The 26,894-nt window shown below is 47.1% G+C and overlaps 1 protein-coding gene and 1 long non-coding RNA gene across 2 annotated transcripts in view; one reads left to right on the top strand and one right to left on the bottom strand.

The window, feature by feature from the left end:
- The window catches only part of NT5DC3 (5'-nucleotidase domain containing 3), a 38,907-nt gene that overhangs the window by 2,508 nt on the left and 9,505 nt on the right, over positions 1 to 26,894 (bottom strand). The window contains exons 3-14 of the mRNA XM_015567580.1: positions 19,158 to 19,232; positions 18,418 to 18,473; positions 14,833 to 14,923; positions 13,804 to 13,883; positions 11,489 to 11,553; positions 10,964 to 11,066; positions 10,728 to 10,829; positions 9,872 to 9,953; positions 8,586 to 8,672; positions 5,525 to 5,665; positions 2,740 to 2,804; positions 1 to 128 (exon numbers count right to left, since the gene is read on the bottom strand). Of these exons, the coding sequence (XP_015423066.1) occupies positions 1 to 128; positions 2,740 to 2,804; positions 5,525 to 5,665; positions 8,586 to 8,672; positions 9,872 to 9,953; positions 10,728 to 10,829; positions 10,964 to 11,066; positions 11,489 to 11,553; positions 13,804 to 13,883; positions 14,833 to 14,923; positions 18,418 to 18,473; positions 19,158 to 19,232 (1,075 nt within the window). The remainder of the gene's footprint in view (positions 129 to 2,739; positions 2,805 to 5,524; positions 5,666 to 8,585; positions 8,673 to 9,871; positions 9,954 to 10,727; positions 10,830 to 10,963; positions 11,067 to 11,488; positions 11,554 to 13,803; positions 13,884 to 14,832; positions 14,924 to 18,417; positions 18,474 to 19,157; positions 19,233 to 26,894) is intronic.
- LOC107184040 lies at positions 750 to 1,324 on the top strand. The gene is made up of 2 exons (XR_001514853.1): positions 750 to 896; positions 1,116 to 1,324. It is a non-coding gene; the product is annotated as an uncharacterized LOC107184040 (long non-coding RNA).

The raw sequence follows: 26,894 nt of genomic DNA, 5'->3' as shown, positions 1-26,894 counted from the left end.
GCAGGCAGCTCAGGGACGCCATGTAGATGTCGGCAAACCGTGACAGGCGCCTCAGGAAGTAGGTGGGGTTCTGGTCTGTGCGGAACAAGCTTCCAAAGTGGGCGTTGAAGAAACTTTTGTTCATTTCTCTGAAGGAGCAAGAAAAGAGGGGTGCGGCAGACAATGATTCAGAAAAGTTTCAAGTTATTGAAACCAAAACAGTTTCATAGAGCTCATCGGGGAGGAAAACCGCCTGTCCACCCATCCACCCAAATGACGATCACACCTCCCCTTGGGACCCCCCTGGGAGTATTGTTTGAGGCTCCAGTGTTCATGTGTCTGCCCCTCTACACCTACACACCACACTCTCAGAAGGAGAAAAGCAGGAACTGCTTCTAAAACTACACAGAGAGATGTGAGTGTCCCAGTCTCCAAAATTCCCTCATCTACAGAATGGGATCAAGACCCCCCGCCCCTTTTTTACAAGTTTATAGCAAAAACTGAATAAGGTAAGAAAAATAGCTCTAGCTGGTTTGGCTCAGTGGATAGAGCGTCAGCCTGCAGACAAAAGGGTCCCGGGTTCGATTCCGGTCAAGGACATATACCTTGGTTGCAGGCTTCTCCCAGCCCAGGCCCTCCCTGGTCAGGGCTCATGCAGGAGGCAACCCATCGATGTGTTTCTCTCACATCCAAGTTTCTCTCTGTCTTTCCCTCTCTCTTCCCCTCTCCCTTAAAAAAAAAAAAAATCAATGGAAAAATGTCCTCGGGTGAGGATTGAAAAAGAAAAGAAAAGCGTTCTGTAAACTCTGAAGTAGTTTTGATTCTTGGGAAATGAAGAATTTTTCTGTAGTGACGCAAGTCAGTCTCCACCATCCCTTGCTCGGCTTCAAACACCTCACTGCCTCCTGGAAGCCTAGGTCCGTGGTCAGCAAACTGCAGCTCACGAGCCACATGCGGCTCTTTGGCCCCTTGAGTGTGGCTCTTCCTAAGCCTTAGGGGTACCCTAATTAAGTTAATAACAATGTACCTACCTATATAGTTTACGTTTAAAAAATTTGGCTCTCAAAAGAAATTTCAATCGTTGTACTGTTGATATTTGGCTCTGTTGACTAATGAGTTTGCCGACCACTGGCTAGGTGATAAGCATTTTGCAAGGTTGTTTGCCCGACCCCAGGCTCTAAGCCCCTGCAGGTGGACACATGTGCATGTGTGTGTAAATCAACACCTATCACACGTCCGCGGAATAAGCACACTATCTGATGGCTAGGACCCCTGGACACAGAATATTCCAGCAAAATGGCTAAATACCATTCGACTGTTAATCAGTTGCAGAAACAGCAAAAAATAATAATAATCATTTACACAACGGTGTGATAAAGGCCACTGGCTGGTCAGAGCACTCTGTCCTCAACTGGTGACAGAAGTTGATAACCAAAACGCAGAAAATTAAAAGAACTCAACTAGATCTGTGGGTGGAGTGACATAAATATTTAAACTTTTACTTAAAAAATCTCAATGAGCCCTAGCCAGTTTGGTTCAGTGGAAAGAGCATTGGCCTGCAGACTGAGGGGTCCCAGGCTCGATTCCCATCAAGGGCATATGCCTGGGTTGCAGGCTCCAGGAAGGGGGCATGCAGGAGGCAGCTGATCAATGATACTCTCTCATCATTGATGTTTCTTTCTCTCTCTCCCTTTCCCTGCCTCTCTGAAATCAATAAAAATATATATCTATTTTTAAAATCTTACTGAGATGTAAAGTTGTTAGAAACTTGAAATCAAAGCAAAAATCTCTGGCAAATGAAATGGTTCCTTTATCTAATAATCAGGTCCCGGGAGTGCAGGGGATGAGGGGCCCAGAATGAAATCACAAAACTTGCCCATCACCCTCTCCCCCAACATTTTCCCACCAAAGTTAGAGTGATAATTAAATTTGAATACGCCAAGACCCTGAGAGGGATGAGTCAGTACAGCCAGGCCTCTGTAGCCCCAAGGGAGGGGCTCCGTCCCTCTCCGTGCCCAGGCAGGGCTGCGCCTTCCAGCCTTAGAGGCAGCTGCGCCCAGGGCAGGGGCAGCCATACACAAGAGCAGAAGTGATCCTGTAACCAGTGTCCACACTGCACATCCTCTCAGGGAAGTAGAGCTATCCAGGGGCCATTTGAATAACCATCCCCTTAAGACACACACCTGCCCAACTTTTTGGGGAGCAGGCGGGCATTCACCAGTCAACACCACCACACTGAGTGCGGGCACGCTCCTGAAACAGCCATGGTTACGGATGAGCACCAGGGCTGGACGGGCCCCAGGAATTCACTGTGGTGCAGGGCCCGCCTCCAATACTGTCCCGGGAGCCACGCTGTGTGGCCAGCATCACCAACACGTGGGCCCCCGGCTGCCCAAATAGGAAAGCCAAGCAGGCGGGGGTGGGAAGGCAGGCTCCTCCTCCCCTGGCCTTCACATTGGATGGGGCCTGGCAGGGAATGTGGAATCAAGATACGTATGTCTGTTTAGGTGAGAGAAGGAAGAGCACGTTTGTTTGGTTTTTTAAAAAGAAACAAACAAATGCAAGGGCAGGTGTACAGGAGGTCACTGCTGCCTCAAAGAAACGTCACACATCCCTCACTGACAGCAGAGGGGTGGGTGGCTCTGGCCACAGGCGGTCAGTCATGCCTGGGAGCTAAAAAGGGCGTCTGGAAGTATGCCTGGGCCAGAGGTGAGCATGTCAGGGTGGCGGACGCCATATGTTCAGGATGGATGCTCTTACCTCATCTCCTTCCTCTCCCTTTTCCACTCCCGCAAAACCAGCTGGGACTCCGCATCTCTGTGTACCTACAGGACACAAGCCAATTACTGAGAATGTTCTGGAAGCAAATAAACTCAGTAGGTAATAAGAATTTTTAATGGGCAGCTTTCCTCGTGAACAAATTTATTCAAGTCTGAGAGATGGGCACTTGCATGAAATAATACATTTTCAGACTTCCCAGTTGCAACCCTCCCTTCTTTACCAAAACAGTTTTGAATGTCCAACAACAGAACCATGGTTCAACAAATGAAACTGGATATTATGAAGATATTAAACACGGCCTCTATTAAAAGAAATAGTAAAGTATTATTAAAGGATATGTATAAACATGTGCATATGTAATTACATAAAGTCTATGTGTATACTGTACATGTGTGTAATGTACCCATTACACATATTGTTTTTTAATCCTACCCCAAGGATATTTTTTCCATTGTTTTTTGTTTGTTTTTTAGAGAAAGTGGAGGGGAGAAGGGGGAGAGAGAGTAACATCAATGTGAGACACATCAACTGGTTGCCTGCCGCACGCACCCCAACCAGGGCCAGGGATCAGCCTGCAACCGAGGTACATGCTCTTGACTGGGAATTGAACCCATGACCCTTCAGTCTGCGGGCTGACGGTCTAAACACTGAGCCAAAACCAGCCAGGGCCATTACACATAGGTATTACCTATAGAACATATACTTACTACATACTATCTATCACATGATGTATATATTATGCATATACATCAACATGAAAATGGCAGGTAAGTGGAAATAACAGGTACATCCACTAATTGGAAGCACCTGAAAATATGTGCATATATTAAGAAATTAACATAAAATCTTTAATTTATGCAAGGGTAGTAGAATTATAATTTGTTTTACACTGTCTTCCTTAATATTGTAATATCTTTTAACACGTTTAAGGGGAAAAAATGTTTTTGTAAAAGGCAAAAAGGCGTAGCACCTCAGCCAGATGGGAAAGCAGAGAATTCTCTGGTTGGGCTGAAATAGGAGCAAAGGCACCAAGAACATGGCAACCGCCCACAACCTAACAATGGAATCTCACAAGTCTCTCTGCGAGGCTCCCGTGGCCGAACAGGAGGCTCAGCCAGAATCAGAGGCCCGTGTGACCGCAGGGGACAGGTGGCTCCCTGCCCTTCACAGTCACGGGGCAGCCTCGGGCCCGGAGGAAAAGTCCAAACAAACCATCTGCCTCTGACGTGGGAGCCAAGGCCCTTCTGTTTACCACGTCTGCCCAGCTCACCAGCTTGGCCAACAGGCACGCGCTCAGGGTCTCTGCCACTCAGATAAAACCCTGAGCTTGCAATTTGGGTTTCTTGCCCAACACCACTGCCTACACCAGCAGGCAGCAGCTACGCTGAATGACCATGGCCGTGTCACTGGAGACCGGACAGCTGGCCCGGCACTTCCTGGGGTGTTGATGGTTTTGTGAGTATAGTTTAAATAGCTTTGACATTTCAATTAAGAAATCACTCACTATAGAATTTAAACTCTACAATGTACGTGACTAGATAAAAAATCTGTAGAGTGTCACAAGTAATTTATTTAGACATATATATGTATATACACATGCATATATATATACAAATATGTATACATACACATGTACTCTCGTGCATATATACCCATATGTGTACATACATGTGCATATTACTGTATGACCCTTGCACAGACTTGAAGCTACATTAACCCAGAATCGATGCCTTTTGTTTTTAGAAAACCATCTCACAGACAAGCACGGGCAGGAAACAGAACAAGTCCTTGTCAGAGAAGAGTCAAGAACCAATGGAGCCGGAGCACGTAGAAGCAAGACCGGGCAGTGCGGGCCCCGTGCTCTGCAGTGTGGGCACCCTGGAGTGCGGGCCTGGCCTGCCTCCCCTCGCAGCTCTGCCTGAGCTCACACAGGCTGCCAGCTGGGCCAGGCAAGACAGTTCCCTGGCCATTTCCAAAGCGGGCTGGCAGGCCGTGGGCAGAGGCTGCGGGTGCACTGGCCAAGAGAGCGCATCAGTGCCCCTTATCCTGAGTCGGCCCTCACGCTGAGAGGGCTGAAGGCCTGGCCAGCAGAACCAAGCGAGAAAGCAAGGTGCCTCATGAGCTTGGAAAAGGGGTCACAGCTGCCACAGAGTAACATCTTCACAGGCCAGGAATTCACCACAAAAAAAAACAGAAAAACCGAGTATGTGACTTATGGGAAGAAAAACCCACCACTGCTCTCTAGTGAGCCAGCCAACTGTAGGTATTATCTTCAAAAGCAAGTGGAGACTGCACCCAGGGGCCCTGACTCTTGCTTGGAGACTTTCCAGGAAGCGGTGGTGCCTAGCCTGAGTGTTCATTCCACAGGACCCTTCATTTTGCAGAAGGGGAAACTGAGGACCAGACGGAGAAGACCACTGCAGGCTAATGGCAGAAGCAGGACTAGACCCAAAGGAAGGCAGAGGCTCTCGAATCCCACCCCCACAGGACATCTCCCCAAGGGGTTGCGGTGGGAGTGAGGCCACTGGAATTCCAGACAGAGGAATGTAAATGAAGGCCTTTTTCTCCAAATGGCTTTGGGGGCGTTGAGAAAGGTCTCTTCAGGGAAATTCACAAAACTCTTAGGGGCAAAATAATCCCCGTAATTATTCTGCAGGATGACTTATGCCTCATACTTTGTAACCACAATTAGAGAATATCTAACACTGGCCAGTGCACTAACTTCAGACTTACAGAAAAAGGAGGAGAGAAAGAAATCTCAAACCTGCATTCGCTCCAGTAACCCGGTCAGCGTCTGCAGCCAGGTCATGGTCTGGATGTACTGTTCCGTGTTCATGATTCTGAGCTCAGACCGTAACTCTGGGATGATGGCACCAGTCCGCCAGCCATGCTTCAGGGTCAAGTCCTGCTCACAAAGATCACAGAGAGTCAACATTAATCTCAATGGACTTTAAGTCATTGCATGACCTGTCCCAGACACAACGGGCACTCATTGAATTACTTTTTCATTATAATGGTTAGTTATTAACCAAGCCGAATTCAATGAATTACATGCCATTAAACCCAAGTTAGCCTAGGGCTTTGATCATTTCACCCCAAGAAAATTTGTTCTGGAAATAACTGCTGTAAGTCACAGCCCTTGCAGACACTCAGGTCTGGAATCATTATCCACGGCCTGTAAAACAACAATTAGGTCAGGGGCAGAAAGAGGATGGACCACGATACTATTCATCCACAGACGGCAGGGAACACCCACTGGGCACCAGGCCTCGCGGGTCATGGGGAACCGTGGAATATCAGACTTGGAATGATCACACAACATACACACACATGATCATATTTTTCATTCCAATATTATAACCCTATGAGCTGACAATAGGCCAAACGATCTGATGTCAGTTATGTCCCCAGAAAATCTAAGATACGCAATCACTGTACTAAAAGGTCATTCATTTTCTCATTTGGCAAATATTTATCAAGTCCTATTTGCCAGGCCCATTTCTACAAACTGAGGATAAAACAATAAACAAAAACTGACACATCCCTGCCCTCATGGGAAATACAAATGACAAATAAGCAAGTAAATGCACAAAGCCAAGTGGTCTTAACAAATTTTAAAAGGGTGAAATCGTTTAAAAAAAAAAAAAAGCACCTTTTCTACTTAGAAGGAATGAAACTAGAACTCAACAGCAGAAGAAAGAACTGGAAAATTCACTACTATGTGGAAACTGAGCAACACTCTTAATGGGTCAAAGAAGAGATCACAAGGGAGATTAGAAAATACCTCAAGGCAAATCAAAATGCAAACACAACACACCCAGACCTACGGGTGCTGCAAAAGCTAACTGAGGATGAGATCTAGAGCTATAAACACCGACGCTAAAGAAGGCCTCAAATCACCTAACTTTGTATCTTAGGGAACTAGAAAAAGTAAACTGAAAGTTAGCAGAGGGAAAAAATAAAGATTACATCAGAAATAGAAGACAAAGCAAAAAAAATCAACACAACCAAGAGTTGGTTCTTCGAAAAGATCAACAAAATTGACAAACCTTTAGCATAACTAAGAAAAAAGAGAGGAACTCAACTTAGTAAAATCAGAAATTTAAGTGGTGCCATTACTACCGATTCTACAGAAATAAACAGGTTTAAAAAGAGTACTCTGAGCTTTTGTATGCCACCACCTTCTGGATAACCTAGATCCGTGGTCGGCAAACCACGGCTCAAGAGCCACATGCGGCTCTTTGGCCCCTTGAGTGTGGCTCTTCCACAAAATACGATTGAAACTTCATGGCCCATACTCAGAAGTCGGTATTTTGTGGAAGAGCCAGTATTTTGTGGAAGAGCCACACTCAAGGGGCCAAAGAGCCGCATGTGGCTCACAAGCCGCGGTTTGCCGAGCCACAGTTTGCGGACCACTGACCTAGATCAACGGACATTCCTAGAGACACACACCTGCAAAGACTGAATCACTAGGCAACAGGAAATCTGACAGACCTCTAACTAGTAAGGAGATTGGATTAGTAATCCAAACACTTCCAACCAAATGGCTTCCCTGGTGAATTCAACCAAACACTGAAAGATGAGTTAGTATCAATCCCTCTCAAACTCCTCCCACAATCAAAGAGGAGGGGGTCCTTCCTAACTCACTCTGAGGTCAGCACTACCGATAGCAAATTCTAGTGTGGAAAGCTGGTTAAAACACAGATGGCCAGGCACCACCCCCAGAGTTGCTAACTCCGTAGGTCTGGGGCGAGGCTGAGAATCTGCATTTCTTACAAGGTCCCAGTGGTCCCAGTGGTGCTCATGCCACAAGACCACACCCAGACGTGTGTGTGTGTGTGTGTGTGTGTGTGTGTGTGTGTGTGTGTGTGAGAGAGAGAGAGAGAGAGAGAGAGAGACGTCACAGGGCCATGTACCCACATGACCTAAGGCCAGTACACAGCATCTCATCAGGCCCGAAGACCCCACCTAGCAAGAGGCAAACACCCACGGTGATGCCATGTCCCGTGGCTAGACATTCTGGGGGTGCCGACATCCTGATAGTGACACTTTATATTTCTAGTTTATGAAGCACTGTTATATACATTATCTTATTTCACACTTTTTACAAATGAGGACATAGGAGCTTAAGAGAAGTGTTCAAGGTCACACAGGTAGTAAACAGTAGAACTGGCGTAAAAACTACAGTCTTCTAATCTGAGCCCATGGTTCCTTCCACTAGACCTCTACTCATAGACAGACGGGACGACGCTGGTGTGTGCAGGAGTCACCTGAGGAGATTTCACTACACACAGGCACTGGGACCGACCCGTCTAGCTCCAATGACATATTGTTCTAACTGTAAGTTCAAGCACAATTCAAGGCCTGCAATCTCCTCTAGTCATTCCAATGGCATGAAAAGCCTCGTTTCTCTTAAGGGCTGTTTCTGAGAAAGGTGAGTTTTTAACGCATCTAAAGCGACAGGCTGGCAACGGAGCCCTGACTGATGCCTTAAGCCTTTATGCTGCAGTTGTGTGGTTCTGACGCATTGATAAATTGAAAAGAAAAGAGCACTGGCATTTATTTCTTACCATTACTTAAATGGAAAGATTTTCTGATTAAACTTTGAGTCAACTGCTAACTTCCATCATTTCCCCCCCAAAAATGTGTCTTTTTCATGACTGATCCATCCTGTTCTATAAAATATAAGGCATTAAAAATGTGACCTACTCCTCGCTTTATGAAAGCATAAAAATGGTCTTAACCAAAAGAAAAATTCCTTAGTAAGTGGGACTAACACGTCTGTCCCCCAGTGAAGAAATAGAAAAAAAAAAGGCTCTTCTCACCGCCAGGTCACTGTATATATGGTCACCAAAATATAACACTTTGGATCCTCTCCATCCAGTAAGCTTCAAAAATTCATATAAATTGCCCTGCAATAAGGAAAATACAGATATTATCTCCTGTGACAGAGAGAAGCTCTTATATAACCCATGGCCCAAAATACCTATTTTTTTTTAAACTTCAAAAAAATTATTTTGCTTTTATAACTTATTTTAAATAACAAAATATAAAGACAAAAACATCTTAGTGTGAAACCTTTCAGGCATTTCTTCTACGTCAGATGTACTTTTCAAAAAGGGTTCATATTGTATATGCCTCTTTGTGACCATCTGTTCACACTTAGCAGGCTATGGCTGTATTCCCAGGTAAAATATTAACCTGCCATGTAATTCCATTCCTGAGAAGTACCATAATCCATTTTACAAATTCCCTGTTATCATTTACTTTGTTACCTATTTTGTAAGTAATGTCATTCTTATAGTAGGGTTTTAGCTACATCTTAATCATTTTCTTGGGCTAACTTCCTAGAAGTGGAATGGCTTTTCAAAGCTAAGTTTTCAAGGCCTACTATATATACTTAATGCCAAGGTTGTTCTAAACCCACCAGGAATGTATCAATACATTAAAAAAAAAAACTTACTTCAGTAACACAATAATAGTCAGCAAGTCAATCATTTATTCAAATATTTGCAAGCCTTATATAATATCAAAATATATTAAAACTGTAGATTAAGACATAGCTTGTCACGAAATAATTATGCCATGTGATTAAATGCTTCTTATGAAGACATTTCCAAGCTTTGCTACCGATATCTTAATTGTTATTTACTATGAAAAGTAATGCTTTCCATTTCATTTTAAGAAACTGTTCGGCCCTAGCTGGTTTGGCTCAGCGGATAGAGCGTCGGCCTGAGGACTCAAGGGTCTCAGGTTCGATTCCGGTCAAGGGCATGTACCTGGGTTGCGGGCACATCCTCAGTGGGGGGCATGCAGGAGGCAGCTGAATCGATGTTTCTCTCTCATCGATGTTTCTAACTCGCTATCCCTCTCCCTCTCTCTTCCTCTCTGTAAAATAATCAATAAAATATATTAAAAATTAAAAAAAGAAACTGTTCAATTCTGAGTTGATGTAGATACTGACTTAAACTTAAATTCTGCCACCAAGTCATAAACAGTCCACCGGGCAGACCACTGAGCACTGCCAGCCCCGAGTGAACCTCGGTGAACTGTCATCATTACTGACCATGCACAGCAAAGCAGCCAAAGGGATAAACGGGTCATGCGGTACCTGCTTGTAAATCTGGCCCTTCTGCAACTTGTAGATTTTATCCCAGAGTAAAACACCTTTTTCATTCACCTTTCGGAAAGGTCTAAGAACAGAAACGGGAGTCGTTATGAGGGTGGCGGTTGTGCAGGCGGCCTGCTGTGTGAAACACCACGTGGTTACCCACTGGGAACAGAAGGGGGCTGCCCGAACCTGATAAATCTCTGAAAACAACTCCGGCATTCCCCTTCCCAGGGCAAGGTCTCCCAAACTGTGGCTCCACCCCCACCGCCCACACCCCATCCCTGGGTCCAAGGACTTGTAGTAGAGAAAGAACCCCAGGGTCAGATATATAATGGCTCCCGTTTCCCAAGACTACTGGGGCAGAAAGACACTCTATAAGTCTTGGAAGAAATTTACTCCACCTGATGCAAAACCTGTGCTGCAGAGAGTTTTGCAAATTCCAACTGCAATTTTAAAGGTACCGTTTGCAGCTCAAAAGAGCTACCCACCAGGTGGTTTGTTGCTGCTGTTTTGTTATACTTCACGATGCATCTGCATCGAGAGATCTAATATACTCTGTGAGAGTAAGTTTGCATTTTTCATTGTTATCAATCAATTTCTGAAAGCCTGACCAAGAGGACTGAAGCAGCCCAAACTGAGATCCATTTTGATTTGTGTAAGATGTCTGCTATGCACAAATCTCACTCTCCTCACAAGCACTTGCTAGACGACTTTAAAATCAAAGGTGTTGATGGCAGATGCTTGTGATTTCCAACCGGATTTCACCAAGACACACTCCATCGCTCCATCGCTCCATCGTAAGCATTCACAGCAGCAAATGAGGAAAACCTAGTCCCCTGGAGAGGCAGGCACTCACCTCCGCTTATCGTTAAAGAAGCTCGGCTTCTCGGCCTGAACGATGACCACGTCAAACAGGTCCCGCCAGTCCTTTCCAACGATATAGCTCATCCCTTTGTCCCTAAACAACACGCCGGCCACGTTAGTCTAGCACTGAAGGGGTTAACTGTTTTTGCAACTTTTTCTTGCAAACTTCCACTATGACATGCAATCCAAGAAGTGAGCCAGAAGCCAGCCAGGAAACTCAGGACTTACACAAAGCTGCTGGGGCTGTTGGTGATGAGGAACATCTTCTTGCCGTGATCAGCCAGTTTGGCCAGCACCGCGCGGGTCTGCTCGGCGTAGCAGATGTACTTATCTAAGAGCAAGAGAAAAATGCACACACAGATTCAGCGCGAGGCCCACTCAGTCGGCCAGTGCTTGCTGAATGGGGCCTGCGGGCCCAGCGCTGTCCAGGGCACATGGGGGGGAAGAGAAAGCAGTGTTACGGGAGCCTGGGTCAGGGTGGTCTATCAGTGTCCGGTGCATCAGTAGCCAAGACCCCCACCTCCTCGACCTAAGGGGAAAAACTAAGGGACTTCAGCTGCCAGTGCCTCTCCTTCTGAGTCAGGATTATGTCAAAGGGGAGGGAGACGGCTGAGAGGTGGGGATGCAGGGCCCTTGCCCAGCACTCAGCAAGGCGCTAGTCTGCTCAGCATCTGCAGTTAAAGTATGATGCCTGCAGCGGGCCATGGGGGAGGGGCAGCCTGGAACGACTTCGTGGCAATGCCAAACACGTACCAATGTCTGCTTCCACGGCTCGGTACATGATTCCTTTGATGTGCACGTCTCGAATTGCATCCTGTCAAAAGATAACGTTTTTAATCTGTGAGTGTACTGGCCTGAGTAGCAATACAAGTGAAATGGCACTCTGTCGCGAGGAGCCTGCAATCCAAGCACTAAATGAAATCTAAATCTTGGCCCATTTGTCAGAGGTGGCCCCCATGGGGAAAACGTAAGTTTCCATGGTGATAGTGGCAGTTCTCAATGCAATCTGCAAGAGGGTCACTGGGAGCAGATAATTTGTGTGGATAATTTCTGGGGGAAAAAAAGCTTCACATGATAAACCATAATTTATATGCAGGATCGTGAACAAATGATTCCAGGCCATCCGGGCAAAAGGCATTATTGTTCTTTTCACCCTCCCCTAGACCCCAACAGCAGGTTCAGTCATCTAGGAAAGAGGCAGAGACAACAAGAGAATGGACCTGCCTCTCTTCAGTGCTACCAATGAGGGAGAACTGCCAGTGGGGATGCTGACTCGGGCAGAGATGTGGTCTAGCCCTCGGACACGAGGAGGGGGAAGCAGCTAACCCTTTGGCAGGCCCAGGAGTGTGGCAGCCTGATGCCTGGCAGGTGTCAGAGCACAGCCCCACTCTCTGGTGGCACCAAGAAGGTCCTCTACACAGGTGGCACCTGGAAACTTTCAGAGCCGGTGACAGGGGACTGGATTGTGGACAAACTGGGCCATAAGCCTTAGAAAATCGCAGATTTCTGTCAAGCGTGAGCACTCTGGGCTGTAAATTCAACCTCGATCCCCTTCCAGTACAGGCTCATTTTGCCATCACGTCAGCAGAAGGCAATGGCTAAGAGCAAGCCAGAACCAAACTTCCCGGCTTAAAATCTAGACTCTACTATTTACTAGCTGTGTGACCATGGGCAAGTTACTCAACCTCTCTGTGCCTCAATTTATCTATAAAATGAGGGTGACAATAACAGTTTCTATTTCAAGGCATTATTCTGAGGGTTTAATTAGTTAATATGCATAAAGCACTAAGAAGAACAGTGCCCAGAACACAGAAAACTCAGCATATGTGTTCACTGTTGGTGGTCGTCACACTAATAGTAAAAACTAAACTTTTAAATAAACATCTCTCCTCACGAGTGCAAGGGGTTATATAACTACAAGTGATACTTAAATATTCTTACAAATGAAGTATTTGTGTGCAAGAAAAGGAAATTAGAAACTATTTAAATTCAGTTCACAGAACACCAGATTGATATTGAAAAACTATAATTCATCTTTTATCTGCCTAAAACCCAGGATTCAGGGCGGTCAAAATTTTAAATTAGTCATAAACATATAATAAAAAATACTGTAGGAATGAATATGGATCTTTTAAAAATACATATATTTCAATAAATATGTATTATATATAAATTATCTATAATAATAAAAGCATAATATGCTAATTAGACCAGGCATCCTTCTGGACGACCTTCCAGACAAACCTGGGACTGCGAGGGAAGCCAGTGCCGGCAGCCAGGGGAAGGAAGGCCTACTCTTGCACGAATTTTGTGCATCAGGCCTCTAGTATTTCATATAAATATATTTCTATCACATGCTTAGAAATATATAAGAAAACCATATTAAATAACATAAACATTTTTAAGTACTGAAAAAAGTTCAGTTTAAAGAATATTAAAATGTGACTATGAATTAAAACATATAAATACAGAGTTATATAAATGAGGTGTGTATATGCATAAAATATTTATGTTGATCTTTCTCCCCTTCCGAATAGATTTCCACAGCTGTTGCAGGGCCTCCAGGAGCCTGCATGGCACCTCTGTGTGCCAGAGACAATAGCGCCTCCTGTGGGCAGCTGCGTCCCTGGGCCACAGCCTGAGACTCAAATGCCCGTCTTTGTGTAGAGCCACCCAGCCGCTGGCCAGGCTCAGGGTAGAGCTAGACCTCAGTCACCACTCATCCCTCTGGCCTCAGAAAGAATTAAGAAATCCAGGTAACAATATGAGCGCCCTCTTCTTTTAACAACAAATTTGACCAATTTCCAGTTCTCCTAATGAAAACATCTTACAATTTTCAGGGACAAATCACAAATACAAGCGCTCCCAGGCAAAGGCTATGTCAGGCACCTAACCTACGCAGGAGCCTCAGGATTCTGCTAGTTAAGAAAGTGGAAAAGAGCCAGGGGTGGGAAGCCGGGACCCCCCCCCCCCCCCCCCCCCACCCCATTCCACAATTTCGTGCACTGGGCCTCTAGTCTATATATATTGAATGCCAAGTGGCTAATTAGACCGGACAGCCGAACGACCTTCCAGACCAGGACAGCAGGCTCATCTCGGGCAGGGAGAAGATGTCCATGAACTGCTTCATGGTGTTCCCGTGGGAGCTCTGCGGGCAGGAAGCGCAGTGAGAATCCGAGGCCCACACCCAGCAGGGCCAGACTCGGTCTTTCCTGAGGGCGGGGGCGGGGGTGGGGGGGGCGCTGGTCAACCTGATCCCTCTCCACGCGGAAAGCAAAACTCTAACAATGCAGACTAAAAAAGGCTCACCTTGTTCCTCTCAGCCAGGCGGAGCTGATGTCTCACTCTGAGCGTAAGTGGCACATGCAAGGAAATTCCCCAAAGTCTAACCGCCCTCCCCTTTCACTCCCCTCTGAGCTGTGTCCAACTCCCAGCTCACAGTCCCATCGAGCCCCGAGGAGAGCAGGGAGGTTACACCCTTGGAAAGGCAGAAAAAGCCACTTGACTCTCCCGAGTCTGAGCACCTCCCAAGCCTATGTGTGAGCTTGAAAAAGAGCCTTTCCCTGAATGGCTGCCAACTTTTTTAACAGTTTACCAGCTGGTGGGACATCTGCCATTGCACTTGGACAATGCAAGTAAGGCAATGCATCTAATAAGAAGCAAAAATGCGGGGGGCAAGGAGAATCACAAAAGTTAGAAAAACAGAGGTTTCCCTTCAGGCACAGGGTGACCTGCTGCCCTCAGTCTCAGGGGAGGCGACAGCTGCTGCACTGACAGCCCCCAAGGACTTCATCCAGAACGTGGGGACACCTGGGGGGGGAGGGGGGCAAACAGGGGCAGGTACCAGGAAGGCATAAGGAGCCTTGGTCAGGTAAGGAGGAAAGGCCTGAGAAAGGAGAATCACGAAAGAACCTACGGCCTGTTCCATACTAATCTCTCTCAAACCTTGGGTCTCTCAAAACACAATCCCAACGTTCCTTGTCAGTTCCCTATGAGCAGGCCCAGAGCCTAGGGATCCAGGCTCCTCCATGTCCCAGGCCATGTTTTGAGGAGGAAAAAGACAGGCTGCTTTACCCAAATACAGCCTTTCTCATTACCTTGCCATAAAAGTCGCTCATCTGTTCCAGAGGCACGTGGGAACCCTCGTACATTTCAATGACTTCTTCATCAGGGACCACACTGAGGCCTCTGGGGAAACACAGGCAGCACAGTTCAAGAGCTTGGCCAGCGAGAGCAAGGACTGGCACACCCCTGGCAAGTGCTGGGGATTTTCAAGCAAGGTGTGAGGCGTCACCAGGAGGCACGATGTGCCACTAGTAACTGCTGCAAACGACAGGCAAAGTGCTACTACTGTTACTCCTGCTGCCACGCTACAGGTAAGAAGAGCAGAAAGATAAGAGCTCAGATCACATGGCACCTACTATACGCCAGATCTGAGTTCCACACAGTCCTTCACTTAGTTCTCTGCAATCCCAGGTGAAAGGCACTGTCATGCCTCCCTTCTGCCCCCAGAGGCAACTGAGGCACAGAGAGTTCACGTAGCTTCCCCCCGGTCAGTAAAGTAGGAAGAGGTGGGTCAGGACGGGGTCCAAGGGCTTTGTGGGTCTCCAACCTCTCCGCCACACTGCCTCCCTCAACAAGGTCCAAGGCTTTCTAATGCCTTCCTTTGAGGTGAGTTTTCCATTTTTAAAAAAACGTTTTTAATGCATCCAGGAGAGAAAGGCTGGCTCTGTCTCCATCATCCCTGTGCCCTCTGAGACTCCACCCTAAGGTCAGTGCCGAGATGGAAAAAGGCATGCACGAGGCTCAGGGGACCAAACCCCGTGACACAAGGCAGGCGCCCGGGCACCACCTCCAGGAGGGGTGACCCAATGCTACGTGACAGTGAAGGCGTTTCCGCATCGGGACACGCCAAGGTAACACCCGCCACCCGCCTGCCTCCGGAGCTGCGGGGGAATCTGCCAATGAATCCAGCTCCTCCGCACGCAGGAAAAAATAAGTTCTGGAGTCAGAGAGGCTGGATTTCAGCCCTGCCTCTGCCAGCGCTGCAGGGAGCAGATGCCTGCACCCAGGGCGGTGGTCTCAAGTTTCCTCACCTGGAATGTCCCCCTCTAGAGAGTAACCGGGGAAATGTCAGCTCCTCTACCCGCTGCTTCCAAAAGAAGGTGCTGGAGAAGCAGACACCATGAGGAGGGACCAGAGAATGGGTGGTGGGAGCACCACTGCGCTGCAGCAGGGTATATGTGATTCAACAAGGATTTTAGTTCCTGATACAAACAGGTTGCTTAAAATGCCGAGTCACTTGGACAATATTAAAATACATACAAAAATGATTTACGTTTGATATACTATTACTTTAAAGAAAGTTTAATTTCAGCCTCTTTCCTCCATTACCCACCCCCGTATGACTTCTAAAAATATCCGAGTGGATCACAAATAGTTTGCTTCCGATCTTGATTAACTTGTGACAAGTACTAGCTTTGAAAACAAAAGGGGCCATGTACTTCCGTTTATCTCCGCTCCAGAAATCAGATAAGACGCTGGTACGAAGCCAGATCACTCCAGACAGTGACCTTGGAAAGCAGCGCTTGCTAAGGTAGCAGCAGTCAAGTGTGCACACCTGTACGGCTTGAACAACTGGAAAGAAAAAGAATTCTGCCGGGTGGGTTCTCAGCCTCCACACGGGGCCTGACCTCGTCCTTCGGAAGCCACTGCTGCCTCTGAGCACGGACACAGGAACCTGGGCACACAGCTGCATCCTTAAGGCCCAGGTAACTAAATGCCAGCTCAAAAGCAGCCGAGGAATCTGCCTGCCCCAGGGTGTGTAAACTAGCACTGAAAACTACTCTACACACCCATGTGGTTCTGAGAAATACAAGGGTTAGGAGCACAGATCCGAACCAGTCTGCCTGGGGTTCAAATCCCACCTCCCTTAATTACTAGGGGTATTTACTACCTAGACAAGGAATTTAACTCTTTGGGTCTCAGTGTCATTTTAAAACTGAAACAATAATAGTACCTACCTCCTAGTGCAGTGATGGCGAACCTTTTGAGCTTGGCGTGTCAGCATTTTGAAAAACCCTAACTTTACTCTGGTGCCGTGTCACATATAGAAATTTTTTGATATTTTCAACCATAGTAAAACAAAGATGCATATTTTTGATATTTATTTTAGATATTTAAATGCCATTTAACAAAGAAAAATCAACCAAAACAAATGAGTTCGCGTGTCACCTCTGACACGCGTGTCATAGGTTCGCCATCACTGTCCTAGTGTTACTGAGAAGACTAAACGAGTTACTGTATATGAACAGTAATTGGTACATGATAAGGGCCTGTGATGGGAACAACCCTAGCTTTTCACAAAGGTTCCAGTTAAGAAGTGAAACCTTGGGTGCAAAATTGGACTGCAGTGGAGAGCAGTGTGCTGCCTCCCCTGCCCAGCGGCACTCACTCCCACAGCCCACGACATAAAATTCAACATGATGCAGCAACTGGGTCCCCTGGGAAGGTATCTGGCCTCAGGCCTCGGAAACCGAAGCGTTCTTCCCAGCCACTCACTCATTCACGACCAATTCTGAGGGGAAAGGGAAGAGAAGTGGTATCTGTGCCTTAGAGTGCTTTGGGCACCGTTCACGCATGCTTTAGTCTGCATGACAAGCTGCCCCTAAGGAGGGCACTGGGACCATGCCCATTTGACAGAGGAGCAAACCAAGGCTTTGAGACAGTCGAGAGCCTGCTCAAAGCCACACACCTAAATGGTGGGGTCTGAGTTTCCACTCAGGAAGCGTGACTGCAGAGCCCACACATGGGTCCCTGCTGGTTCAGCCACATCCCTCTCAGCACTAAGGCCACAGAGACCTTCCCAGGATCTAAAGGTAGACTCCTGCCCCTCAGCTGGCTTCTCCTGCCTGGCCCCACCCATACACCTTAACACAATGGCTTATTTATCTACAGAAGAAACAAGACTATTAGAAGCCAAGAGCAAAGACAAAGACCATTTCAGGCTGAGGGGTGAGGAGAGGCCTGGAGGAGGGCTGGGATTTTAAGGAGCAGAAAGAAAGGAAAACTATCCTGGTAGGATGGCCGCCAGCATGAATAGATGTTGCAGGGAGAGAAGAGAACTCAGAGGAGAGGAATACCCCTGTTGTTTGTCCCTGCCCAGCATCCGCTCCCTCTAAGACTGATTGAAACTGTAGGGAAGAGAAATTGCTCTTCTCTCGAGCTGGGGGGATGGAAGCCTGATAATTCCAGGGAGGGCCTGCCCAGAGAGAACTTACCCAGAGAGCAAGAGAGCCAAGGAATGGAAAGAGTTCTGACAACATCAATTTGGGCCCCGGAACCAGCCACACCTGCAACTGGCCTCTCAATCAGTGAGCCAATACTGTGTTTTCATCTAACCCAGTTTGAGTTGGGTTCCAGTCACTTGTAATAAGTCTTAACCAAGCCAGTAAGTTAAGAAGCTGTGCGTGCAAAAAGGGGAAGCTAAGGGTTTAGAGGTGATAGAAAACCTAAGAGGTGTGGGAGGCCTCCCGGATTTTAGAAGAGAGGAGGGGCAGCTGAGGAAAGTGCTGTAGGTACATCAGTTGAGCAACAATGTCCAGGATGGACTCCTCTGCAGAAAACTCAGGGCCCAGGAGAGAAGGGATGATGAGTGTCGGAGCCAGGGCGCTTACTCTTACCTGTAGACAGTCCCCAGCTGGATGTAATGAAAAGCATCAATCTTCATCAAGACTGCCTTCAAAAACATAAGCACAGGTAAATAATGCACAACAATTTGCACACTGAATGAGAACTCTGGGTGCCGTTATAAATTCTATCGACAGTTAAATTGTTACGACAAGGAAGCAGCTGTATGTTTCTGAAAGCGTTGCTTACTAATTAAAGCAGTGTGCAACTCATTAAAGAAATGGCCTAGCCCAGCTGGTGTGGCTCAGTGGTTGAATGTTGACCTATGAACCAGGAGATCAAGGTTTGATTCCTGGTCAGGGCACATGCCCGGGTTGTGGGCTCGATCTCCAGTAGGAGGTGTGCAAGAGGCAGCCAATCAGTGATTCTCTCTCATCATTGATGCTTATATCTTTCCCTCTCCCTTCCTCTCTGAAATAAATAAAAAAGTATTATAAAAAAGAAAGAAAGACATGGCCTATCTGCAAAGAAAGGTATGACAACCGGCTCCTCCTCGCATCAACAAGGACTACTGGAAATAAATGGTATGTCCCAAATTGCTGAATGCGTTCATGCTTTTCTAATACATGGTCTCTTGAAAAAGCCTTTATCCAAAGACGTTTTGAAGAATCCAATTCTGTGGCCCCGAAGAAGATGAATTTAAAACCAATGTATGTGTTGAGCAAAGAAAAGCACCAGGAGTACATTGTATCCAAACAACGTTAAACGAGAAAAACATGAGGATTAAACCTACCCGCTGCACATCATAATGAAGTCCACGAATTGCAAAATTTGGGTCGTATTCATACTTCCTGATTTCCGCGGGATACTAAGAAAAAAGAAAGAAACCAGTTTTAGCTAACAAGGCACTAGTGGGTTCAAGGTAGTGTCCATTGTGGTCCTTGTACAAAGGCCGAGGTGGCTGACGCACTCTGGTGGAAAGGTAGGATCAGAGGGGATGAATTGCACACATCCCTCTGCTTCTGGAGGCAGCACTTCCGGCCCCAGAGCCCTCCACAGGCAGTCTCATCCCTCCAACTTCTCTCGTCTTTACTGCCCCTGCCCTCCTTCCCTCTGCCCCTAGACTCCCAGACCCCTGAGACCGCTGCTTCTACCTCCCTTAACACACTGTCAACCATCCATTCTGCTCAGATTGGAGCACCTCCATGTCACAGCCCTCGGATGGCCCATTACCAGGTTTTGTGAAGAGACCCCAGCTGAAAACTTTTCAGAGGGGCCCCTCCACGTAGCTTCCATTGCATCTCTCATCTGGTCAGCAGGTCACTCGCTTGCTCACCTTCCATGGGCTGGAGGGACCACAGTGTCAGTGCAGCGTCCTCCCCGCTCAGGCTCAGAGGGGCCCTTCTCAGCCAGTTACCACTCCAATGCTCTGACTCCGAACAAATGTGGCTTTTGGAGGTAGCTCAGGTCCCCCTGGTATTTCCTGGTTATTAAACTATTCCTCCCAGCTCCCTCCTCATCCAAGTCTTTCCCTCCTGCCCAGTCTCAGCATTGGAACGCCAGCTACCCCACTGACAGCACCAATGTATCGGGCACCGCAGGCCCTGCCATTCCCATTTCACAGATGGGACATCAGAGGCACCAGATGAAACCACCAGGCCTGGGCCACACAGCTGGGGAGTGGTGGGCGGGGCATCAGGCTCGGCCTCTGCTCCCCCCACACTCTCCTCCCTCAGAGAACAGACCTGCAGGATAGAATAGATATTCTTGAGTCTACAGAGGCTGTGTCACCAGGATCTTCCAATCCCTATGTAAACTGCTTAAGTAAAAACCCAGGCACCTAATTCCTGCAGTTTTAAGAATGCTTGTGGCCACAGGGAACACCTCCAGACTATACTTCCAACAATGCCCTAGGGCAACAAAGACTACAAACAGTCCCTCTCCCTGGGCAGAAATGTGGGTCCATTACACCGAGTACAGGCATTAAAATTTCCAGAATCCTGGAGGAGAAAATGATCCATAGACACGTCATTCTGGAGCCAAATGTCTCTAAAAACAGCAGAGCTCTGGCGGACTGAGTGCCACTGACACGCCTGCCTGGCACAAACATTTCCTCAACTACACGGAACTTGTGAAAAATGGCATAAACAGAGCCATTTCTAAATGCAGTTGGGCCACCATCCCAGAGGAACTAACACTGAATAAGAAACAGAAAATATGATCAGACTGATAACTACCAACAAAATTGAATTAGTAATCAAAGCAAAGAAAAGTCTGGGACCTACGCTGCACAGGTGAATTTACCAAGCATTCAAACAAGAACGAACACCTATCCTTCTCAAACTATTCCCAAAAAACCAAGAAGAGGAAAAACACCCACGCTCATTTTACAATATTCTAATTCCAAAACCAGATCAAGACACTACAAGGAAAGAAAATTATAGGACAATATTCCCTGATAAACATAGGGATGCTATTCATTAGCAAACCAGGTCAAACAATACATTAAAAAGATCACACACCATGATCAAGTGGAATTTATTCCAGGAATGCAAGGTTGGTACAATATCTGCAAATCAGTAAACGTGATACATCGCATAAACAAGTTGAGAGGCAAAAATCACATAAACATATCAATTGATGCAGAAAAGGCATTTGACAAAGTCTGGTCGATGTTTCTAATTCTCTATCCCTCTCCCTTCCTCTCTGTAAAAAATCAATAAAATATTTTTAAAAAAAACACACCATCTTATAAACACGTGCAGAGAAAAAGCATTTGATAAAATCCAGCACCCATTATGATAAAATCTCTCAGCAAAGTGGGAAGAAAAAGTACATAACTCAATATAATAAAGGCCATATATGACAGACTCACAGCCAACATCAAACTCAATGGGCAAAAACTAAAAGCATTTCCCTTAAGATCAGGAAGAAGACAGGATGCCCACTTTCACCACTCTGGTTCAACATAGTACTGGAAGTCCTAGCCACAGCAATCAGACAAGAAGAAGAAATAAAAGGCACCCAAATTGGAGAGGAGGAAGTAAAACTGTCATTCTCGGATGACGTATTGTATACAGAAAACCCTAAAAACTCCACCAAAAAGCTACTAGATCTAATAAATGAATTTGGCAAAGTAGCAGGATACAAAGTTAATATTCAGAAATTAGTGGCATTTCTATACAATAATGAACTATCAGAAAGAGAAACTAAGAAAACTATCGCAGCCCTAGCTGTTTTGGCTCTGTAGAAAGAGTATCGGCCTGCGGACTAAAGGGTCCCAGGTTCGATTCCAGTCAAGTGCACATGCCTGGATTGCTGGCTCAGTCCCCAGTAGGGGGCATGCTGAAGGCAGCTGATAGATGATTCTCTCTCATCATTGATGTTTCTATCTCTCTCTCCCTCTCCCTTCCTCTCTGAAATCAATAAAAATATATTTAAAACACAATAACAACAAAAAGCTCTGCACAGCAAAAGAAACCATCAACAAGATATATGCAGAATAGACACACATAGCAGTATGGTGATGACCAGAGGGAAGGCGGGGCAGGTGAATGGGTGGAGGTGGGCAAAAGGGGGAAGATGGGGACATCTATAATAAAGTCAACAATAAAATTAAAGAAAAAAAAAACAAAGAATAACAGCTTATTATCACCAATAGAACTTTTTTCTCTATTCATGTAATTATTTCCCTTCCCTTCTCACAAATCCCCTTGCCTCACATCACAATAGAAACACTATTTGGGTTTCTGCCTGAATCAATTCTTTCTTCTCAAATAAATGCTTGTTGCCTCTCAAACAAAACACACACAAAAACTAGGCAGTGATCAAGAAACCACTTTGCAAGGCTGTACTGCTAACTTTTCAGGGCCAAAGTCACATTGGCGTGAGAACATTTCCCGGTCCCACCAGACTGAACCACATTCAGCAAGTTTTCAATTCAAGCTGCAAAAAGCGCTGACTCAAATATCACATTTAGGCTCATTTATCTAACACCTACCACGCGTGCCAAGAAATCACTATGTGATAGCTCCACTCATGGGCGTTCCCAAGAATTCAGAACACTGTGCACAGTTCATACACACACACACCCAGCACCCAGCACACACATCATAGTCCTGCTAAACCCAAGAGAGGCAACAGGAATCTACACCGCTGTAGTCTTCCTTTAACTGGGGAGGGACAAATAGGGGACAGGAGGGAGGTATTTAACTTGTTACTAAGGGAGGGCTTTTACTGAGCCATGTGCCACACTGTTCTAGGCGCTTCCTGCGACCTGATTTTATTTACTCCCCCGGATGAAGGGCACCTCATGTCCGTTTTGGTGTTGAATAATCTGATGAGCCTGCCCAGGCTCACACAGATCAACAGAGGTCAGGCCAGGTCCACCCCAACTACCTCACCAACAGTTCTGAACCAATCCCTAGACGTTGGTGACAGCAGACCTGCCACCTCAGAGGCGCAGTGAGTTTGCCGAGAGGACGTGCGGTGACGAGGTGGTGCTGTCTGTTTTCGCTGAGAGGTGCGTGAATGAGAGAGTGTAAAGTCTGTACATGGACTGCTCAAAAGTCTGGCGGCTCCTTTCTGAAACAAGGCTGAGCTGGGCTCCCTCGGCTGCTCACTCACCTGGGCCTATCCGTCACTTTCGCTGTTTCTGGAGCTATTTCTGTGACTTGTGATAGACCACAGTCAATGGCTGGAGAACTGACAGAAGCAGCTGAAGGAGCCTCCACAGGACAACACCTGATGAAGAATATAGGCCCCTGGGTTGCGGGACCAGGTGTCAAATTCTAGTCCTACGGTGTGCTATCTATGTGACCTTGGGCAAGGTCATCTGTCCCTAAGCTTCGATTTTTCTCATTTCTAAGGTAAGGATAACAAGAGTCTTACCCACAGGAAAGCAGAGAGGACTAAGTCAAAAGATGCCTGTGGGGTGGGGGTCAGGACAGCCTCCTCCCACACATAGCAAGTGCTCAAGAAAACGGACTTGTTTCACAGGATGGGGAACCAGGAGGCCTGGGCATTGAGGCCCACCTACTCCATTAGCCTCTGCAGCTCTCCTAGAGGACTCTAGGTGAGTCACAACCTCTCCAGGCCTTTTCCTTCAGATGGAAAATGAAATGGTGGGACGGGATGATTCCACTCCTGCCCCTAAACTGTAATTCCCCACACAAGCAGCCAAGTCCCCAATGTCCCCATGATGGGCTCCTTTCTAAGACACACCCACATGCACATAAACACACACCGCACACACACGCAGTCTCACACACATGCACACATACAGACACACCAGCATGCACATAAACACACACCACACACACACACAGTCTCACACACATGCACACATACAGACACACCAGCATGCACATAAACACACACCACACACACACACAGTCTCACACACATGCACACATACAGACACACTCACATGCACATAAACACACACCACACACACACGCAATCTCACACACATGCACACACGCACGCACACACATAGGCAGCTTCTCTAGGAATAGCCAGTCAGGGAACAGCAATATCCGGTCAAGGAAGCCAAAGCCGCTCACATGAGCTGGAGGGTCACATTCTCTCCAATGGCCCATGGCTAGATTTTCTGGACCCTTCAGGTTAGAAACTTTCCATCATCCTGAAAAACATGACTCCCCCAACCTGTCATGAAGGATACTGGTATCCCTAAAAGCAGGAAGAAAAATAAAAGGGAAAAGACTTTCATTGGGCTTTTCATTAAAACATCTTACTTAGGCCCAGTCTGGTTTCCTTCAGTGCCTGGATTTGTTCCAATTAGAGGTGCAATCTGGGCAGGGTGGTGTGTGCAGGCAGAGAAAGGTCAAGGTTTCCCCCTGAAAATGCTACAGAAATGTCCCCTCCAGCTTTGAGGAAAGTTAAGACTAAAACCCTGTGGAGGACCCAGGAGTGCCCGCATGTGCCATTCCTACGAATCTGCAGCTGGGCCGCGTGCCCTTCCTGGCTAATCACAGAGCTCTGGGTGCAGCCAGTGACCTCGACATCACAACGCCGCCCGTGAGTTCCTGAGGGCCAGGTGCCTGTAAGTACACCCACCTTTCGGAGGTCTCAGTTTGCTGTTTAGAGGAGCCTAAATTCTGAGTCTAATTAGGGGCAGGGCAGAAGGGCATAAGAGCAAAGCTCTCCAAAATCCACACAAACCAGGTGAGGGCAAATGACCTGCATCAGAAGGGCAGTTCCTCACCGAGCGTGGTACACTCTGGCGTAACTGAGGGATTCCATAATGACGTCAAGTATTTACTGAGCACGTACTTGGTGCCAGGGCCTGGGAATACAGCCATGAACCCAACCAACACAGTCTCTGCCACAAAGAAGTTTCCAGATAAGCAAACACATACAATTCTGGGCCTGGTGGTGATAAATACTACAAGGAAAATGCAGTTCAAGGGTTCAGAAATCTGAGAAGAAGAAAAAAAAGATGAGAAGCAAGGGCTCAGGCTGCCTGGGCCAGGACTGACTTCCAAAGCAGAGACAATGGCAAGGACAGAGGCCCCAAGGCAGGAACGTGTCTGAGAGTTCGAGGAGCAGCAAGCAGGCGGGTGTGACCAGAGCAGAGTGAGGGCAGATGGCAGGAGAGGCTGGCGAGGAGGCCGAGGGACCCGGGAGCCCTGGAGGCCTTCCCTGTCATTCCAAGGTGGGGTTGAGCCTTAATATTTAAGGGCTCATTCTTGCTCCCAAATGGAGAGCAGTCGAAGGAGTAAGAAAAGAGAAGCAGGGAGACCAGCCAGAAGGCCACTGCGCCGTGAGGTGGAGGTGAGGGTGGTGGCCGTGGGAGAGGTGAGAAGTGGATGCAGTCGGGACACACGTTGAATGAGTATCTTCTGAACGAGTGAAAAGAGAGCTCTCAGCTGCACAGAGTGACAGCCTCCCAAAGAGCACAGCATGGGAAGGATGGGACGGGGGAACAGGGCAGAGACATGGAAGCACGACCTCCATCAGGCGGTGAAGGTCAACATCACAGGTAAGTCATGTTGGTGGCCTGCACCCTGGATAAGATGTGGTGATGGTAATGGCACTTTACCTCTGTGGTCTTCCCCCCCAAACCCCTAACCCCATCTAACCATAAGAAAAACATCAGGCCCTAGCCAGCTTAAATGTCAAAAAACTGAGAAGAAAAAAAAAAAAAGATGAAAAGCAAGGGCTCAGGCTGCCTGGGCCAGGACTGACTTCCAAAGCAGAGACAATGGCAAGGACAGAGGCCCCAAGGCAGGAACGTGTCTGAGAGTTGAGGAGCAGCAAGCAGGCAGGTGTGACTAGAGCAGAGTGAAGGCAGATGGCAGGAGAGGCTGGCGAGGAGGCCTGTGTCATTCCAAGGTGGGGTTGAGCCCAGGAAAGGCGTGATTAATATTTAAGGGCTCATTCTTGCTCCCAAATGGAGAGCAGTCGAAGGAGTAAGAAAAGAGAAGCAGGGAGACCAGCCAGAAGGCCACTGCGCCGTGAGGTGGAGGTGAGGGTGGTGGCCGTGGGAGAGGTGAGAAGTGGATGCAGTCGGGACACACGTTGAATGAGTATCTTCTGAACGAGTGAAAAGAGAGCTCTCAGCTGCACAGAGTGACAGCCTCCCAAAGAGCACAGCATGGGAAGGATGGGACGGGGGAACAGGGCAGAGACATGGAAGCACGACCTCCATCAGGCGGTGAAGGTCAACATCACAGGTAAGTCATGTTGGTGGCCTGCACCCTGGATAAGATGTGGTGATGGTAATGGCACTTTACCTCTGTGGTCTTCCCCCCCAAACCCCTAACCCCATCTAACCATAAGAAAAACATCAGGCCCTAGCCAGCTTGGCTTAGTGGGTGGTTAGAGCTTCGGCCTGCGCACTGAAGGGTCTTGTGTTCGAATCCTGGTCCAGGGTACATGCCTGGGTTGTGGGTTCGTTCCCCAGTAGGGGGTGTGTGGGAGGCAGCCAACCAATGATCCTCTCTTATCATTGATGTTTCTATCCCTCTCTCCTCCCTTCCTCTCTGAAATCAATAAAGAAATATATTTTAAAAAAAAAGAAAAAGAAAAACATCAGACAAATCCCAAGAAAAACATCAGATAAATCCCAAGAGAAGGGAATCCTAAAAATTACCCAACTAGTACTCTTCAAAACTGCAAGTCATCAAAAAACAAGGAGAGGCTAACTGTCAAGGCCAAGAGGAGCCTAGGGAGCCATGAGAACTAACTGTGACGTGGGGTCCTGGATGGGATCCTAGAGCAGAAGGACACTAGGGAGCAACTAAGGAAATTTGAATCACGTAGGGACTTCAGTTAATAGTAATCACTTATTAACATTGGGTCTTCGCTTGGGACAAATGTACCATGGAAATGTAACACGTTAATATTAAGGGAAACCAGATATGGGGTATACAGTCAGGAAATCTCTGTATTACCTTTGCAACTTTTCTGTAAACCTAAGACTCTTCTAAAATTAAAAGATTATTTTACAAAACAAGAGAGAGGGAGAGAGAGACAGCGAGGACCTGCAACATTTGCTGCAGAAATG

The sequence above is a fragment of the Myotis davidii genome, unplaced genomic scaffold (genome assembly GCF_000327345.1).
Source record: "Myotis davidii unplaced genomic scaffold, ASM32734v1 scaffold120, whole genome shotgun sequence".
Taxonomy (NCBI): domain Eukaryota; kingdom Metazoa; phylum Chordata; class Mammalia; order Chiroptera; family Vespertilionidae; genus Myotis; species Myotis davidii.
The sequence above is the reverse complement of the archived record's forward strand: the minus strand, read 5'-3'. Positions and strand labels throughout refer to the sequence as shown.